Source organism: Protobothrops mucrosquamatus, unplaced genomic scaffold (genome assembly GCF_001527695.2).
Source record: "Protobothrops mucrosquamatus isolate PMUCROS unplaced genomic scaffold, P.Mucros_1.0 scaffold1644, whole genome shotgun sequence".
In the NCBI taxonomy this organism is placed as follows: Eukaryota; Metazoa; Chordata; class Lepidosauria; order Squamata; family Viperidae; genus Protobothrops; species Protobothrops mucrosquamatus.
The window spans coordinates 582,813-599,923 of NW_015387803.1; the positions used below are offsets into that span (position 1 = coordinate 582,813).

Sequence of the window (17,111 nt, forward strand, 5' to 3'; positions counted from 1 at the left end):
ACAGTATATATAATCATAAAAGATATAATTCATTTGCCTGAGTAAATACAATATTTGTAGGCTAAACTGAAAAATCACCCCAAACACCTTTATGGCTGTTTGCAGCATCCCACACTCACATAACCATGATTTGCAATGTTTTTTGTCCATTTGTGGCATTACTTCCAGTTTTTGGCAAAATGCCCATTGTGAAAAATGGATTCACTTAACAATCACATTGTTGACTTAACCGCCGCAAATAAAATATTGAAAAATCAAGTCCGATCGTGTGATGCCTCGACTTACAATGACTAACAATCATAATTCCAACGGTCATAAGTTGAGGACTCTGTACTAGAATCCTTTTTCTGAATTTAGATATATTTTTGAAGTAAGCCTGTTTCTAGCCATAAGCTTATGCTAAAGATAGAGCTTTCAAAATGACATGAGCTATAACTTTATTGGTAATAGTAAAAGTAAGAATATAAATTATTCCAGGGGAAGTAACTAGACATAATATAAAACTTACTTCTGTGCATTAATAATTACAGTGCTAACAATTACAGTGCTCTGTATTGTGCAATACAGAGTTTATCATATGAAATTAGCTGAAAGTTGTGTAAAATTATAATTTCTTGAAAGTTCACAAATTTTAATACATTAAATAAAGAAAGTATTAATTGAGAACAGCAGCAACCAAGAAATGAGTCCACAATCACTTTTAACAAAGTAATCTCAGGTTATCCATTTCTTTAAAATGTTCCATTTTCCTTTGGTGGAAATGTTCCACTTCCATTCTTTTAGTTAGTACCGGTAAATAAGCAAAGACTGAACAGTTTATGTTCCATTACATTGACAGAAATCCTTGACCTCACTGAAGATGTTGATAGATTTCTTGATTGTAGCAGCTCTTGCATTTAATTATAAAATTATACATGTTTTTGATTTGCCATCTGCTGAGTCTCCATTTCCACCATCTTCTGCTAATAAAATGCAAAAAAGAGATATAAATATGCATGCATTTTAATTTTTGAAGTGGTTCAAAATTAGCATGAGAAGAATCATCTAATCATTTGAAAGTTCAATACATTTTCACTGCTGACATCGTTGAATGCACTCTGGTACATTCTTCCATTATAACCAATTATTAATTATCAGATGTGTAAAACATCATGCAACATTTATCAGTGGACATTTTGGAACATAAAGTTAAGTGATAGGACAATATAATCCTTTTTCATACTTGACCAATATAAGCTTTTCTCTTAGTTAATTTGAAATGATCACACAAGATTGTATTGGTTATGATTTTTTTCATGATAATTGGTTCTTTTCTGATTTACTTGCATTAATTACCAACATTATAATTAAACTTAAATTTCAAAACTGGGGATCACTATGGTACTAGGTTATTTTTGTTCTTTTTCATCTGTATGGAAACTTTATCCATTGCCTATCTCCTGAAATGCTGAAGTATAATTAACAGTATAATTTTTACTTGAATTTTGAGGTGTTGTATTTATTTTTCTCCCAAACTTCCCACTGTAATGGTTCATTGACTGTATTTCATTTATTTTTAAAGCGTTTACATTGCACAACCTAATTACATTGAACAGCAGGAAGCACTACATGGTTGGTTTCCTCCTATTTGGGCCTTGTCAGGTGTGAGTAGCCTGATGTTATTCTGTGTGGTTTCAAACCTTTGTACTTTAGATAACTAACGTATATACAGGGCATTAACTTTAGGAGTTGCATGGAACCTGCTGCTCAGTGGTTGAAGGAAAGAATATATGGAAGCTATCAGAACAGTACATTTAGTATATATCAGCCTTTTGCAACTGGGGTTCTCAGAAAGGTTGCTAGGTGTTCCACAAAAGATGGTGTGGGGAGAGGGAATTCGATGGTGAGCCCTGGGCAATGCTAGTGTTGGAATTTCTACATTCTACAACTCAGCTACCAGCCTACTGTTTTGTTAGGGGTTCCGTGACACAATTAAAATCCAAAACATAACTTTGCATTTGGGGGGGGGGAAGAGAGAACCAACCAGAGTAGGCTGATAAGTTGTCCAAAATAAACCAAACCAGAAAAATGCCATTCTCTACTCAAAACAGACTTGACATTATTTGCTGATCACTCTCACATGCTGTGAGCTGTAGATATAAGCTTAATGTAGGAGTTCCCCGAGACCTGAAAATTATATTAAGGGTTCTTCCTAGATAAAAGTTTGAGAACTGCTGGCATATCTAGTCTATCTTCCCTTAAGCTGTCAGAGCAGTGAGTTATTTTTACACATTGTATAATAGGATGGTCCAAAGATAAATATTTGATATAAGCAATGCCATACTGAAATCTGGTGACAAACTATATGTTAATTACAGAATTGTTCTATATTTCCATATATAATTAATCTCAGGGATACAGTTTGATAACCCACATAGAAATATCCTGATTTTTTTTTAGTTTATATATAATTGCCTTACTGTTTTACTACGGTATAATAATGGAAGAGTGTAATGCTTAACCAAAGGTTTTACAGACAGATCTGTGCATATTTTATAGAATGTTTGAAATATAGTTCCCAAAAATAACTTTTGAAAAATTAGGATGTTCATCTATTCTGATGTGCTTTTTAAAGATATTCCATTAAAACATATTTAATTTTGAAAAACAATGTTTATTAAAAAATATTATAATATAAGCATTTACAATTTGTTTTAGTTTTGCATGTGAAAGAGAAGACTGATAGAAAATGAAGAATTTCCATTATCTACATTCTTTCTAAACTATGTGAGAACATTTTCTTTAAAATATACATTTTAGGTCAGCCCATAGAATTGATTAGGAGTAGGTTATGAGCAGGCCAAAGATGGTACTTCATCACAAAATTAATTTATGAAATTAAATTCCACTAGGTAAATTGATTTTGCCTTTAGCTTATGTGACTTTGAAGTTAGGCCACTACCAGTATCCATCTAGTTATTATTTTTATCAGTTGCTATTAGTATAATAAATATATATGCTTCTGAAAACTTTTTTTCAGAACTGAAAGAGAGAATGTTCAAATTTGCCAACTTTGAAAGTCTTAATTCCTTCTGGCAGCTTGTAAGCTGCTGTTTTCAAGAGCGTAGAATATTTTCAAGATCAGACCACTGGTGGTCTCCAAAAAGGGAGGACAGAATAACAGTTTACACAACTTTCAGTTGCTATTATTTAATAAGGCAGCATTATTTAATAAGGCAGCATAAGGGGTCGGTCCTCTCGCCTCTCCTGTTCAACATTTATATGAAGCCACTGGGTGAGATCATCCGTGGTTTCGGGGTGGAGTTTCATCAGTACGCAGATGACACCCAGCTGTTGCTATTATTTAATAAGGCAGCATAAGGGGTCGGTCCTCTCGCCTCTCCTGTTCAACATTTATATGAAGCCACTGGGTGAGATCATCCGTGGTTTCGGGGTGGAGTTTCATCAGTACGCAGATGACACCCAGCTGTACATCTCCACCCCGGACCACCCCAACGATGCCGCGGAAGTGATGTCCCGGTGCCTGGAGGCCGTGCGAGTCTGGATGGGGAGGAACAGNGGTGTTAGTAACAACTTTTAAAGCGCTCCATGGCAATGGACCTAGGTATTTGCAAGACCGCCTCCTACCAAACACCTCCCTTCGACCAGTCCGCTCCCACAGAGAGGGCCTCCTTAGAGTGCCGTCGGCCAGACAATGCCGGCTGGCGACCCCCAGGGGGAGAGCCTTCTCTGTGGCAGCTCCTGCCCTCTGGAATGACTTACCCCCCGACCTACGTACAGTTGCGGACCTGCGCCTTTTTCGCCGAGCCCTGAAGGCCCATCTATTCCGTGCGGCCGGCCTGGCGTAGTTTGACTATGTTTTAGTGGGGGTTTTGTATGGGGTGTTTTTAGAACAGGCCTGTTATTTAATTTGATTTTAGAACAGAAACTTATGTATATTTATCATGGTTTTTAGTATCGCCTGTTTACCGCCCTGAGTCCCGTAAGGGAGATAGGGCGGTATATAAATTTAATAAATAATTATTATTATTATTATTATTATTGACCCTAATCTAACACTAATTATATATCAGCAAAGTGAAAATGTAATTGGAGATCATGACCAGGGAAATAATATACTTCAGAACTCATTATTCACGCATAACAAAAAGAGATATAAGTGAATTGATTTCTTACTGGTGGCTGATTTATGCTTTCTGTTGCAAAATAAACAAATAGGGCTATTTATGGGAATTCCTTGGTTAGATTGGGGCCAATGGACTTTTTATGATGTCATTAACAGCCTGCAAAATGTTAAAGTAAATTACAGCTATTATTGATCCAATCGCATTTTCAGGATAGTTTCTCTTGATTGTGGCCTCAAACCGTGCAAGATACAGCAAGAAAATAAAATATTAAAAAAAACCTACTGTAGTAGCACAAATTAGAATTGATTCAGCAACTCCATTCTCATTAAATCATACCATTTTCATAATTTCTGATCCAAAATCATAAATCCAGACTAATTTAGAGTTTTAACTTTTGAAGTTAGAAAGTTGGCTGATTCAAAATGTTACCAGATAATAATTTTCAACTGTGATTTATTTAAATATGATCTTGATAAACATACAGTGGCTTAAAATTGGTATGCCTTATTTCTGTAGTTTTGGTTTGTCTGCACTCTTTTTTAATTTGCTGCTTACTGTCCCACTAAAGAAACTACATTAGGACTGCATTCAGATGGATTCACCCCAAAGTGAATCAGTATCTTCCCTCCCTCCCTCCCTCCCTCCCTCCCTCCCTCCCTTCCTTCCTTCCTTCCTTCCTTCCTTCCTCTGAAGATACTGTCTGGAAACTAGAATACATTTTAAAATAAAAGGTTCTGAATTTTGGCTGATTTCTTGCTTTATTTCTTCATATTATTCCTGAATCTTATGTCTAAACCAATTTAAACTCTTTTCAATTAGTGGGCTCCTGAGATATTTAAATTTTGCCCATTATGATCTGTCATTATTTACACTAATCCCCTAAAGGATAACCGAGTTAATCTGTTGCCAGCAAAGAACTGATGGAATGTACTGCAGACCATGAAATTATATAAATTAAAACTACATTTGGTACCTTAAGTTCCAAATTCAGCAAAAATTCTCAATGTTGCAGAAATATTTGCATGTACAGGATTGCCTGAATCAGTACATTTCTATATGCCTAACCTTTCTTGCCATCAACTTCTAGCTTTTTCTTTTCTTCTTCGAGAGCTTTCATCTTCTCGTCATAAATATCACCTAGTGCTTTCCATTCCACTCGGTTGTTTTGAAGACCATCAAGCATAGGTGTAATTTCTTTATGGAACCTTGAGAATTCCTAAAGAAATAGTGGAGTTCCATATATTTACCATTAAAATGGAAAATTAGTAGTAGCAATACATGCATTTTAAACATAGAAAAATCTTTATTAGATAACAAAGAGGGCTGAAAAATCTTACAGCCCAATATTTTTCTTTAGGGACGCATTTCTTACATATATTACACAAGGAAAATTTATACCGGCAGGTTTTCCTTTGGCACTTAGAGTTCTATCCTTCACTGTTTTTAGGTACTAAACGCTAGAATGAGGCTAACATTTCTATCAGACAAATGTAGGAGATAATTCGTCTCTCTACTGCCAATTTGTCTCAACCTGCATCAAATACTGAACTCACCAGTCAAGAGGAAGATGTAGATTTGAAAATTGGGAATGTTTTCCTAATATCTATTTCTGTTTTAATGCAAGCATATTTTGGTTTTATTGAATGTAATGCATGTGGTTTGACACCTTGATTGGAAAATACATTAACACTTGTAGGAAATACTCCAGAGACTCAACATTTCAGGGCATTCACAAACATATGAGCTTATAAGTACAATGGTTGTTTATTTAATGTCTTTTCATCAAAAACAGCTCTATGCAGATTTAATCTTATGTTTTGTATTTCTGTATAAGAACATATATAACAAAATGGAATAATATGAAGTTATCTCTTACCTTATACACAAAGGTGCATACAAAATCAATGAAACCACACTGAAGCTTAGGTAATTCATCCTTCTTGGCTCTGTCCATCAAAGGCTAGAAAGGATTGAAAAAAATAATTAGTGGGTATGTAACTGGATTATTTTTAAGATTGAAACCATGCTGTGTAAGATAATAAACTGCTTACAATTGGCTGTTGCTGTAGGACTGTTTGTTCAAGATCACCTTGCTCCCAAAATTCACTTGCAACCATCAAAGCAACCTGAGAATGGATAATAATTAATTTTATGTTTTTCCAATAGTTGTCAGCTAGTAGAGTCCTCATCAAAGCATGCATTTATTTTGGGGATATTTTTATTATTTTAATGTTTTTAATTGCTTCATAATTTTAGAATTGTAACTTGCCCAGAAACACTTGGTTGAAATGGATAGCTATAGAAAATGAATGAATGAATGAATGCATGCATTCATTTGCCCATCATAGTCACATTTCTCACATCTAACATATACTTATACTACATATAAGTAATTACCATAGTACTCAATATCCTTACTGTAAAATCTTTTTAAAGCTGCCACAGAAGAAAGCTTTCAAGCAGAATTAAAATGGGACTGAATTGTTTCTAAATGTGTATTTAAAATTATGTTTAAAATTAATCATGCTTTTGTTTTAAATGGGGTACATATGGGAACTGACCTTACCAGGTCTGCTTGCAATGCTGAAAACCAGGGGGAAGCTGTCTTAAACTTTGTTAATAAAAGGAAGTAACCAGGAACATAATTCCGTCTATATTTTAATGTAGCCAGATTTGGTATATTTGATTGCTCCATGTAAAAGAATATTGTAGAAAAGGGCAGAGAAAAGGATCTTTTCTATGGAAAAAATACTAACCCTTTAGGACCTTGTTTTATTTTTAGAAAATGTTAACAAAAAGAAAATACATACAGTGTATGTATGGTCGGTAAAAATGGGTGGAGACTATTTCTTAAGCGAACATGTAAATGGGATATAAATCTAAGTAGTAAATGTGCTTCTTGTTACTACTGCTAGAAATGAATCCTCCTATAAACAATGACCAGATGATTATCAAGCATGTTCCAGATTAATAAGTAATGTGGTCTTCACACACAATTCGATCCACATCATAGTTGCGTGATCAATAGCTTGAAAGGGGGATTGGCATGACAGATAGAAAAATGGCCAAAGACAGGCCTAGTTGACAATTAATGGGACAATAAAAAAAGAAGAGATTTTCTTAACAATGGGCTTAGCAGAAATGTTTGATGACAGGCATCTCAGGGCAGGCAGATCTTGAAAAGTTTTGTGTGTGAATTTCCCATCTTTGAGCTCAAGTAAAATATGCCATTTAGTTGCAATTTTAAATTACACAAAAGGGAGGGGATCATTAAGTTCAATAAGTGAATTAACTTGAATTGTATTACACCAAATTAGGTTTTGATCTGATCATGCTGCATTGGGAATACAGCTTCCAGTATGGCCTTTAGTCTGAAATAGACTGGGCTAGACTGGGCTTTGGTTTGAACTGGAAATACTGTTAAGGGAGTTTTGGTTCCTTAAACAAAATGTCAGTTTTCTCCTTTGTTGTAAACTGCTTTGCAAGAACAACAAATAGACTAAAGAGCATAAATTAAATTTGGAGTTTTGCTTGATTCTCATGGTGCCCACCTTACTTTGCACCTCCCAAGGTTTAGTGATGGCAGAAAGGTCACAGCCAGTCATCATCATAGCCCTTTAAATAAAAATAATAGATTTAGGAATATATAGAAAAATCAGTACATTCCATGTTGCAGGAAGAGAAAAATTAAATTTACTTACATGATTACTTCTTTTTTGGTAGGGTCCATAGTTATGTATTTAATTGCTTCATTCTCATCTTCCATTTTTTCAGTGGCATCCACTATTTTCTGAAACATAGTCCTTTTCCTGTGAAAAATAGTAACTTTTGTAATACACATGTCGTCTTTTTTGAGGATCTGCTTCAACATGCAGTATTGTGTGAAGGGTTTTAACCAATGGTGGGATTCAGCCAGTTTGCACCACTTCGGCAGAACCGGTAGCTAATTTTTTGTTGCCCAGGCCCAGAATGGACTTCCAGAAGCGGCATCCACACTGAGAACCGGTTGCTCACATAGTTGACTCCCACCACTGGTTTTAACTTTCCCCTTCCCTCTCCTCCAGTTCCCTGCGTATGATCCAGATTTGCTCTGGATGGTTTCCGCTGGGTCACATTTGAGAGATGTGTGGGTAAGTGATAAACTCTGATAGATGCAGATCAATCAGCAGAATTGTACCACAGAATTTAATTCATAGATTTCAGGAGTCCAGCCAACAGATTAGTTGACAAGGCAGAAAGGAATGATGTTTATAATGCTGTATTTTAAGCATGGTAGTGCCCTGATCATTATGAGATTTCTTATTAAATCTCAGTATCATATTTACTTCATGTTTTTAAGTATACATATTACATAGAGTACATTGGAAAGCAATCATTTTTATGATGCATACATATGCAAAAGTTCAAATCTGACAGTCACAGATAAGTTCAATTGTTAATGTTCATATTGTTTAACTTGCCTTTAATGATGATTAAAACCACAAAAGAGCAAAAAAAAGATAACTTTTAAAATAAGAGTAGGACAAAATGCAGTAATGTTAATGTGCATAAGAAGACTTTGTTGTTTTATAATAGGAAATAAAGGACTTACTTGAAATACAGAGCCAAGTCAGTCGCTATGATGCAAACTTCAAATATATGCAAAATATTTTCATGCTGGCGTTTATTTAGATTTTGGAAGATGTTTAAACTCTGCAGAATAAAGATTTTTTTGCAAGTCAGTATTGCTTCCAAAATAGAAAATAGCATTTCCTCCATGTAGGAATGCTACTGTTTTGCTATAGCTGGTAGAAATATTTTCTGTTCCAAATGAATGAAAATAAGCACAGACCTCGTCTTGTAGCAGGGTTTTACTGTACTCTAGATGGTGCCTTTCTAAAATGGAAGAGCCATGGAGCCTTGCCAATGGAGCTGCTGACCTGGTGAAAAATTAGAGAATTTAGAATACTTCAGGGGTTTTGTTTGCCCAAATCTTTGCACATTTTAGAACAGTTAACAAACAACCTGTGGAATATAGGCAACATTCTGTTGGCATGTCCAGAACGTCCCTGGAATATTAGGGCTTTGTTTAATATATCTTATTTTATCTCTTAAAATTCCTGGAAATCTAACCCAAAAGCAAGCTGATCTGTTAGATTTTGAGGAACAAAATAGGTGCTCTCAGCTTTGCAAAGCTCACAACTTACAGTATATTTTGCCCCTTAACTTCTGATGGTCTTTATCAGTGCTTTTATTCTAAAAAAAAAAAAAAAGGTGCCAGAACTCACACATGTCATACAACCCGCCCTGCCCACCCTACAAGGTTCCATCCAAAAAAGGTGCCGGAACTCCGTACTGAGCGTTCTATGAGAAAAAAAGCCCTGGTCTTTATATGGCAAAGCAATTTGCCCATTCTTAAAAGTTCATTGACATCCCTCAAGTGCCATCTATGTATTTATTGAATATTAAGCTTGCTGTATATCCACTTCTGGTATAGAGTTTTTAATTGTTTCTTATCAACGAAGTCCCAGCAACAGATCTTCCTGCTAGTCAGTTTCTGATTCCAGAACTTTTGAGCTCAGCATGGGCAATTGCCAAAAGGTCAGAAGATCTCAGCAATCATCACTGGAGACCCCAGAGACAAGTTTTCTGGGCCAGCAGTGACTGTTAGATTAGTCATGGTCTGCTCTACACCAGGGCTTTTCAATCTTTTCACTCATTGTACCACTTTTAGGATATGGCAATATCCGAGTACCACCAGTCGCCTAGCAAGGTGTCAAAAACTTGATGATCCCCCCAAAAAAGGAAAAAAGTGATAAAGTACAGGTAGTCCTCGACTTACAACGGTTCGCTTAGTGATTATTCGAAGTTACAATGGCACTGAAAAAAGTGCCCCCCAAGGCACAGCCGAGCAAGACACCTGCCCGCCCGGCAGCGCTCTGTTTCCCCTCCCCCGCTACTTTTCTAGGATGATCGCGTACCACCTGCCAGGTGCCAATGTACCACAGGTGGTACCCGTACCACTGGTTGAAAAGCCCTGCTCTACACCACTCACAACCTCGGAAATGTAATGGATGTGTCAGATTATAGAACAATCTTAATACAAAGTTGTTTTCATTTCAGTTATTTTTAATTCAGCAAATTAAAAAGTCCCCTTAAGAATTATTATCATCCTCACCATGATTATTATTTATACGTTTCTTACTTCCAGGGAAGCTCAGAGACGTTTAAGGGGGAAAATAAATAAATAAAACCAACCTGGTATTTAAGAATTTGATGACTGGAAAAATCTATGAAAGAAGGAAATTGTGTGTGTGTAGAGAATAGGGTAAAATATCAATGTACTCGTAACTGCTGTTAACAAGAGCAGAGGCTGCTTCTTTATAACTTTTTTTTCTTTTCTTTCTACCTTTTTACTTATTATTTTGCCTTCCTGGCTCTTCTCATTCAGAATTTGCATTGTTTTTATTCTTTTAAAAATTTTAAATAAAAATTACACACACATGAGTGGACACACACACGCACGCACACAATAAAACTGGCAAGAAAATGAATAGTGGCTTCATTCTTTAAAACAAACTTAAAATAATCTAAAAATCATCCAATTTCAGATGGGTTATCTCACAAATTCCTGAGTGGATGGATATCTCTTTTAACTGTTTTTTTTTAATTATTCCCAGCTGAGCCTCTCATATATTATCCCTATTATATAAGAATTTTGCTGTGGATATGCTCTACTCCTGGCTACCAAAAAGCTGAAGCCCAAAGTTTTTCCAGCTGAATGAATTGGAGGATACAAGGGAGAGAGCTCATCAGCTTTGCCAAGTTCATTCAGAAGTAGTATGATTTTATCCAAGAGAATTGACTTCACAATACCATATATCCATATACCTCTTGTCTGATATAGATTCAGCTTCAGTTCCTGGGGCCTCATCCATCATTGCATCCAGACCACTGACAAGCAACTGCACAGCCTTTCCTCATTCAGATGGAAAGGAGAGATGGAGCTATATTAATTATACTGAACTCCAAATCTGAGGATGCACAGATATAGGTATCAAATAACAAAGGGGAGAGAATTGAATCCAGTGGGATCCACAAATTGGGTGACATGGGCCAAGCAAAAATCTATTTCCACACCTTGGGCAGTTCTGCAAGTAAGGATGGAACTGTCCTGGACAGTCCAACAATATCTTCTGTCCAAGGGTTTCAAAGACCACTGAAGAATCAAAGAGGATGCACTAGATAAATAGAACTCTATATTTAGTAGCTGTAATTTCCACGATTAATATGTATTGAGTTGCTTTTGCTTTAGAGTTCAACTAGATAGAATTGTTTGGACTTGTTTGTGGACTTCCCAGGGCATTGTGTGCTGTTTACAATCAAGGATACACAAGAATGCTAGTTTAAGCGTGAAATGTTTACAATGACATAAAATAACACATTATTTAGTAATCAAAGATACACAGAAATATGCCACTCACTTCATCTGATATAAGTTGTTGGTTCCTCTGTGGTCAATATCATGGCAGAAAGCTGCAGCTACCATAGCAAAGGCTTCTAGGTCAGTGTAATATTTCTTTAACTTACCGGTCTATAAAAAGAGAACCTTTTAAAATCATTTCTTTATATTTACATCTACATCTACATCTCTATACAGTTGATCATCTATATCTACATCTACTGTACATTTACATCTACAACTCATCTATATCTACATAGCTCTATCTCTATATCTGTCTACCTCTGTATCCATGCATCACAATGAAAAGCAAATTAAGGCTTAGATCCAAAGAAACAACTGGTACCATTAAAAGAGCAAACATGGTCTGTCCAACATTAAATCCATGCCGCCAGTTGTGGTAAGTGATGTCACGATATCCTTTTCTGATTGTATACATCCATCTTGTGAGTACCTGTGAAAAATTAAGATATTCCATTCTCTTATGGTACTTGTGAACATTATATAAAATAACAGCTTTAATGGTCACAGTGAAATGATAAGGCTGATAAGAAAATTGATGTCAGCCTTGCCAGATAGTCTAGACAAGAATTACATGTAAGAGTATTAGTTCTGACTTTATTTTAATCTTACATTAACAGAATCTTGCAAAGTACATCTGAGATGTTTGATGCACCCCGTTCACTCTGCTGATTCAGCTGCCTCTTATCTGACTGTTACCTAGTCTGCAGCTCTTCCTTCCTCCCAAGATCATGGCCACATCCCAGTCCAGTAATAGATGGAAGATGGATTTGTACAAGAGTCATCTGGTCATGTTGCCAGTTGTTAAAACAGGAACCAAGAGCTCAAGAGAAGTCCCAAAACTGTATACCAGTTCTATCTGGGTGAGTGCTACACCATCCAAAATTAAAGTTGGAAGGCCCCCTCAGATCCTTTATTCCACATGCAGCCTTAGATTTGCTAAGTTTAGGCCAGAGTCTCCAAATGCTAGAAAGAGCCTTGATGGCATCACTTGTGCAGCCTGGAGCAGAGAAGTATAGTAGATTATCCTCTGCATACTGATGATACTTAATCTTGTACCAATGGATGACATTACTCAGTGGATTCATGTGAATATTAAATAGGAGTAGAGAGAGTGCAGAACCATGTGGAAGTTCATAAAATAGGGATCTAAGGATAAATCTCTCCCTACCTACCAACAACAACTGTAATCTGTCCCAGCGGGTAGAAGATGGCCCTCACTCCAATCTCTGAAGTCATCCCAAAAGGCCATAGAGAAATCAAGGAGGGACAGGAGGGATGCACTATCCCATCCTGATCCTGCCAAACAGCATGAATTAATATGATCAATAAACAAGACTACCAACTGGCATTCTATGGATACAATAAAAGGTAAAGGTTTCCCTGTCCAGTCATGTCCAACTCTAGGACGCAGTGCTCATCTCTTTGGCCAAGGGAGCCAGTGTTGTCTGAAGACATTTTCCATGGTCATGTGGCCAGCATTGCTATACACCAAAGATGCACAGAACACTGTTACTTTCCCACTGAAGTGGTACCTATTTATCTGCTCTCATTTGCATGCTTTCAAACTGCTAGGTGGTCAGAAGCTGGGGCAGAAACAGGAGCTCATCCCGTTGCGCGACGCTCAGATCTTGAACTCAGACTGTCAGCTTTCTAGCCGACAAGCTCAGCATCTTTAACCGCTGAGCCATTGTGCCCCCTATGGATACAATAGGAGTGGGAAAATAATTACATTTTGCCATTCTTATCGTGCCAAGATAACCCTTCTCAATTGAATTCACTCTTTGTTCTCTCTTGCAGCACTCTAGGTGCTCTTTCACTTCATCTCCACAAATGCCTTTAAAATCCAGGGATTTTCCAGTGTCTGCCGAGGCACATTCCCATGTAAGGCCATCACATCCCCTCATACCAGGGCATGACTAACACTTGAGTTGAATCATACATCAGAGCCTTAGGAATAACCCCAAATTCTTTCTGAAACCCAGCGGGGTCCCATCACAGGGGCCCCTTTACGTTATGTCTAGAATGTGATTTCTGATACATTTGCCCCTAAGGCAGGCCATTGCTATTATGAAATAAATATCCATTGGCAAAGGTGATATGTCATAGATTTCATCCTGAACCAACTTTATGGGGGGGGGGAGGCAAAATGAATCTGACCTCTGGTGGTACTTTGAACTTCTCTACAACTTTTAACTGGAAGAACATTTGTATGCCGCACTTGATCAAGTCATGATCTGTAACAGGGAAGTCGCTGAAGCGAAATTCAAAGAGTTCAACGCTGCCTGGCTCGGGCAATTCCTCTGCCTGTTGAAGGAGGAAATGCAAGATAATCTTACTTGGACAGGTAGAAGACATTTTGAGTATCTTTTATTTATTACCTTCTTCAGCATTTATTGTTAGGGGGAGCAGTGCCTTGCTTGGAATTATCATCTATGCAGAATTCTCATATTTCAAGAGGCATGTCTGATAAAAACTAACCTTTTCAATAATTATGAATTATTTTTGCAAGGGAAATATTTTTATGGCAGTGAAATGTATTGCTACCTGGTAGTTTCTATGAGATATAATTTAAAGAAAAGATCGTCTGAAATATCTGGATCATTTGCTGTAGGTTGAACATATATTTTGCAACAAATTGGCTAAATCAGTGCCCCTTCAGACAAAATCTGGCTCATCAAATATATCCTGCTTATGCATGGATATGGCATTCAACCTTTAGCCCTAAGGCAGGGGTGTCAAACTCAATTTCATTGAGGGCCGCATCAGCATTGCGGTTGCCCTCAGGGGAATGGGTGGGTGTGGCCAGGGTGGGTGCGGCCTACTGGGTGGGTGTGGATGGAGTGGGTGTGGCCTACTGGGTGGGCATGGCCAGCTCTACATTGTTCACGTCAAGGGTGCCTGTGGGGGCTGGGCAGGAGTGGGACAGATCTGAGGGTCTCTGGCAGAAGGGGGTGGGACCGGGGCAAGTGCCAAGGCATGGTCCACTGGAGGAGCCTCACTGTTCCTCTGAGGCATGCGGGGGGGGGGCTGGATGGTGGTGCGGGCTGCCTGGGGCCTTGGGCAGCAGAGGTCAAATGCCCAACCTGGCCCTTGAGCACCCGCGGCACCAAACCCAGCCCCACTTCCTCAAGGCTGCTGCTCAAGGTTCTCCTGGTTCTTCGCTGTTTCCAGACAGCCTTGTGGAGCTAAGACTAAATGCGTTTCAGCATAGATGGCCACCACAAAATTGTACATTGGCTTCCGGCTGGCCTGACCCAGGGCCAAGGCAGAGGGGGCCGTTCCCTCACTGTTTCCAGGATGGCTTCGCGGGCCACATGAAACCACTTTGCAGGCCGCATCCGGCCCCCGGGTCTTGTGTTTGACATGTCTGCCCTAAGGCCTGCAATTTCAGGAAAAGAAGCAGAATGGAAAATTATAACTAGCCTCTTAAGAAAATTATTCCTCATCACTGTAAAGGGCTCCCTAATCCAGTTTCTTATTACAGTGAGCAGTCTGATGCGTTAAGAAGCCTGACAAGCAGGGGATTAATGGCACTTTCCAGGTCATGCTCTCCAGCTGTCAAATGTTGCCAGTTGAGAATTACAGAATAACAGAGTTGGAAGTAGTGGTGGGATTCAGATAGGTGAACAACCAGTTCTCTGTGTGGATGCCGCTTCCGGAAGTCCATTCTGGGCCTGGGCAACAAAAAGTTAGCTCCCGGTTCTGTCGATGTGGTGCGAACTGGCTGAATCCCACCACTGGTTGGAAAGGACCTTGGAGGTCTCTAATCCAAACCCCTGTTCAAGCAGGGGACCCTACACCATTTCTGATAGATGGCAGTCCAGTCTCTTCTTGAAACTCTCCAGTGATGGAACACCCACAACTTCTGAAGGCAAGCCATTCAACTGATTAATTGTTCTCACTGACAGGAAATTTCTCCTTAGTTTTAATTTGGAGTTCTCTTTGATAACCTGCTATTCATTATTTCTTGTCCTGCACTTTGTTACAGCCCCTCAAATATTGGAAGACTACTATCATGTCACCCCTAGTCCCTCTCTTTGTTAGGCTAGACCAGGGGTCTTCAAACTTGGCCCTTTTATGACTTGTGGATTTCAACTTCCAGAATTCCTCAGACAGTTATCACAACCATTCATTGTATAGTTTAGCCTCTAGTCCCCCAATCTTCTTTGTTCTTCTCTGCACCCTTTCTAGGGTCTCAACATCTTTTTTGTATCATGGGGACCAAAACTGGATGCAGTATTCCAAATGTGGTCTTACCAGTGCAGTATAAAGCAAGAATACCATGAGAATTCAGATGAAGGGAAAAGAAATATAAAAAATCTATTCCCTTTCCTCCGATTCATGAAAATCCAGCAGAAGAAAATAAGAGGGTATAAAATGAGGAAACACAAATCACAATGCAAATTCTGCTGCTTTAATACATGAATCATGATGTCACAACATGAGCATGGCACCAAGCTAACTTGGTGTTGTGACAGTTGGTTCTTGAATAACCTAAGAAAGTCTGCTTTCCAGGAAATGTATATTCATTGTTCTGATAAGATTTCTAGATTTAACAGGTGCTATTGCTCCAGTTGTCTTTGTGAATAGAAGGAGTAACCTTCATTCAGTGAATGGCCAGTCTAGAATTGACTTAATCAAGTCAGCTCACAGTGACACTGAAACATTTAAATATGTTCCTTGGATGGATCCTAAGTGCAGGAGGTTTTACTATATAATCATTGCAACCTGAGCAATATTAATCCTGTGACTTACCAAAATAGAGTTAGATAGGATGGTCCAATGGGAGTGACTGAGACATGCTCTGTACCCAAAGATTCAACTAGATTAGGATATTGCTTTGAATACCATGCAATCATGAAAGAGGCAGATGGAACAAACACCCACATGTTATAAAGTCTACTTTGTAAAGGCAGAAATAGTAACCATTTATAGCAATAGAAGAATCCCCAGATAGCTATTACAGGTAATTGATAACATTAGGAACTGAAAATGTTTCTTACTTATTGTTTATGGTATGTTTGTGAATTAATACAGTTTATAGCCCAAAGAAGAGGAAACGCACTGAAATGTGATGCTAGTCAGAGAAGGGACAGGATAAAATAGAACATTATATAGAAACAGAGATAGCCCACTAGTAAAATGAGATTTCTATATACAGATATTCCTCAACTTACAACTATAACGGAGCCTGGGATTTCTGTCGTATGTCATGATAGTAATGAGTCAAGACACCCAGGTGACCAACCCAATGTTATATTTTTCTCCCATGATTGTTAAGCAAACATGGCGGCTGTTAAGTGAATGAGGTAGCCATTAAGTGATTGTGGAGATCATTAAGCAAACCCATTGTCCATAATTGGGTGATTTTGGCCATAAGCCAGAAGTAAATGTCAGTTTCCTGTAAAAAAAACACATTGAAATTGCAGTCATATGCCTGCAGCTCACTGCAATGAGCCATAAATACGGGCTGGTTGGTTGCTTTGTGTCCAAAATGTGATTATGTGAACATGGGGTGG

The 17,111-nt window shown here is 38.0% G+C and overlaps 1 protein-coding gene across 1 annotated transcript in view; it reads right to left on the reverse strand.

Moving 5' to 3' along the window:
- Nucleotides 1-882: 882 nt before the first annotated feature.
- Nucleotides 883-17,111, reverse strand: part of PDE6C (phosphodiesterase 6C) — a 32,337-nt gene continuing 16,108 nt past the window's right edge. Inside the window, exons 12-22 of the mRNA XM_015822696.1 lie at nt 13,750-13,896; nt 11,915-12,022; nt 11,591-11,700; nt 8,959-9,046; nt 8,719-8,819; nt 7,829-7,936; nt 7,679-7,742; nt 6,179-6,253; nt 6,004-6,087; nt 5,193-5,343; nt 883-962 (exon numbers count right to left, since the gene is read on the reverse strand). Coding sequence (XP_015678182.1) covers nt 901-962; nt 5,193-5,343; nt 6,004-6,087; nt 6,179-6,253; nt 7,679-7,742; nt 7,829-7,936; nt 8,719-8,819; nt 8,959-9,046; nt 11,591-11,700; nt 11,915-12,022; nt 13,750-13,896 — 1,098 coding nt within the window. The 3' untranslated portion in view covers nt 883-900. The remainder of the gene's footprint in view (nt 963-5,192; nt 5,344-6,003; nt 6,088-6,178; nt 6,254-7,678; nt 7,743-7,828; nt 7,937-8,718; nt 8,820-8,958; nt 9,047-11,590; nt 11,701-11,914; nt 12,023-13,749; nt 13,897-17,111) is intronic.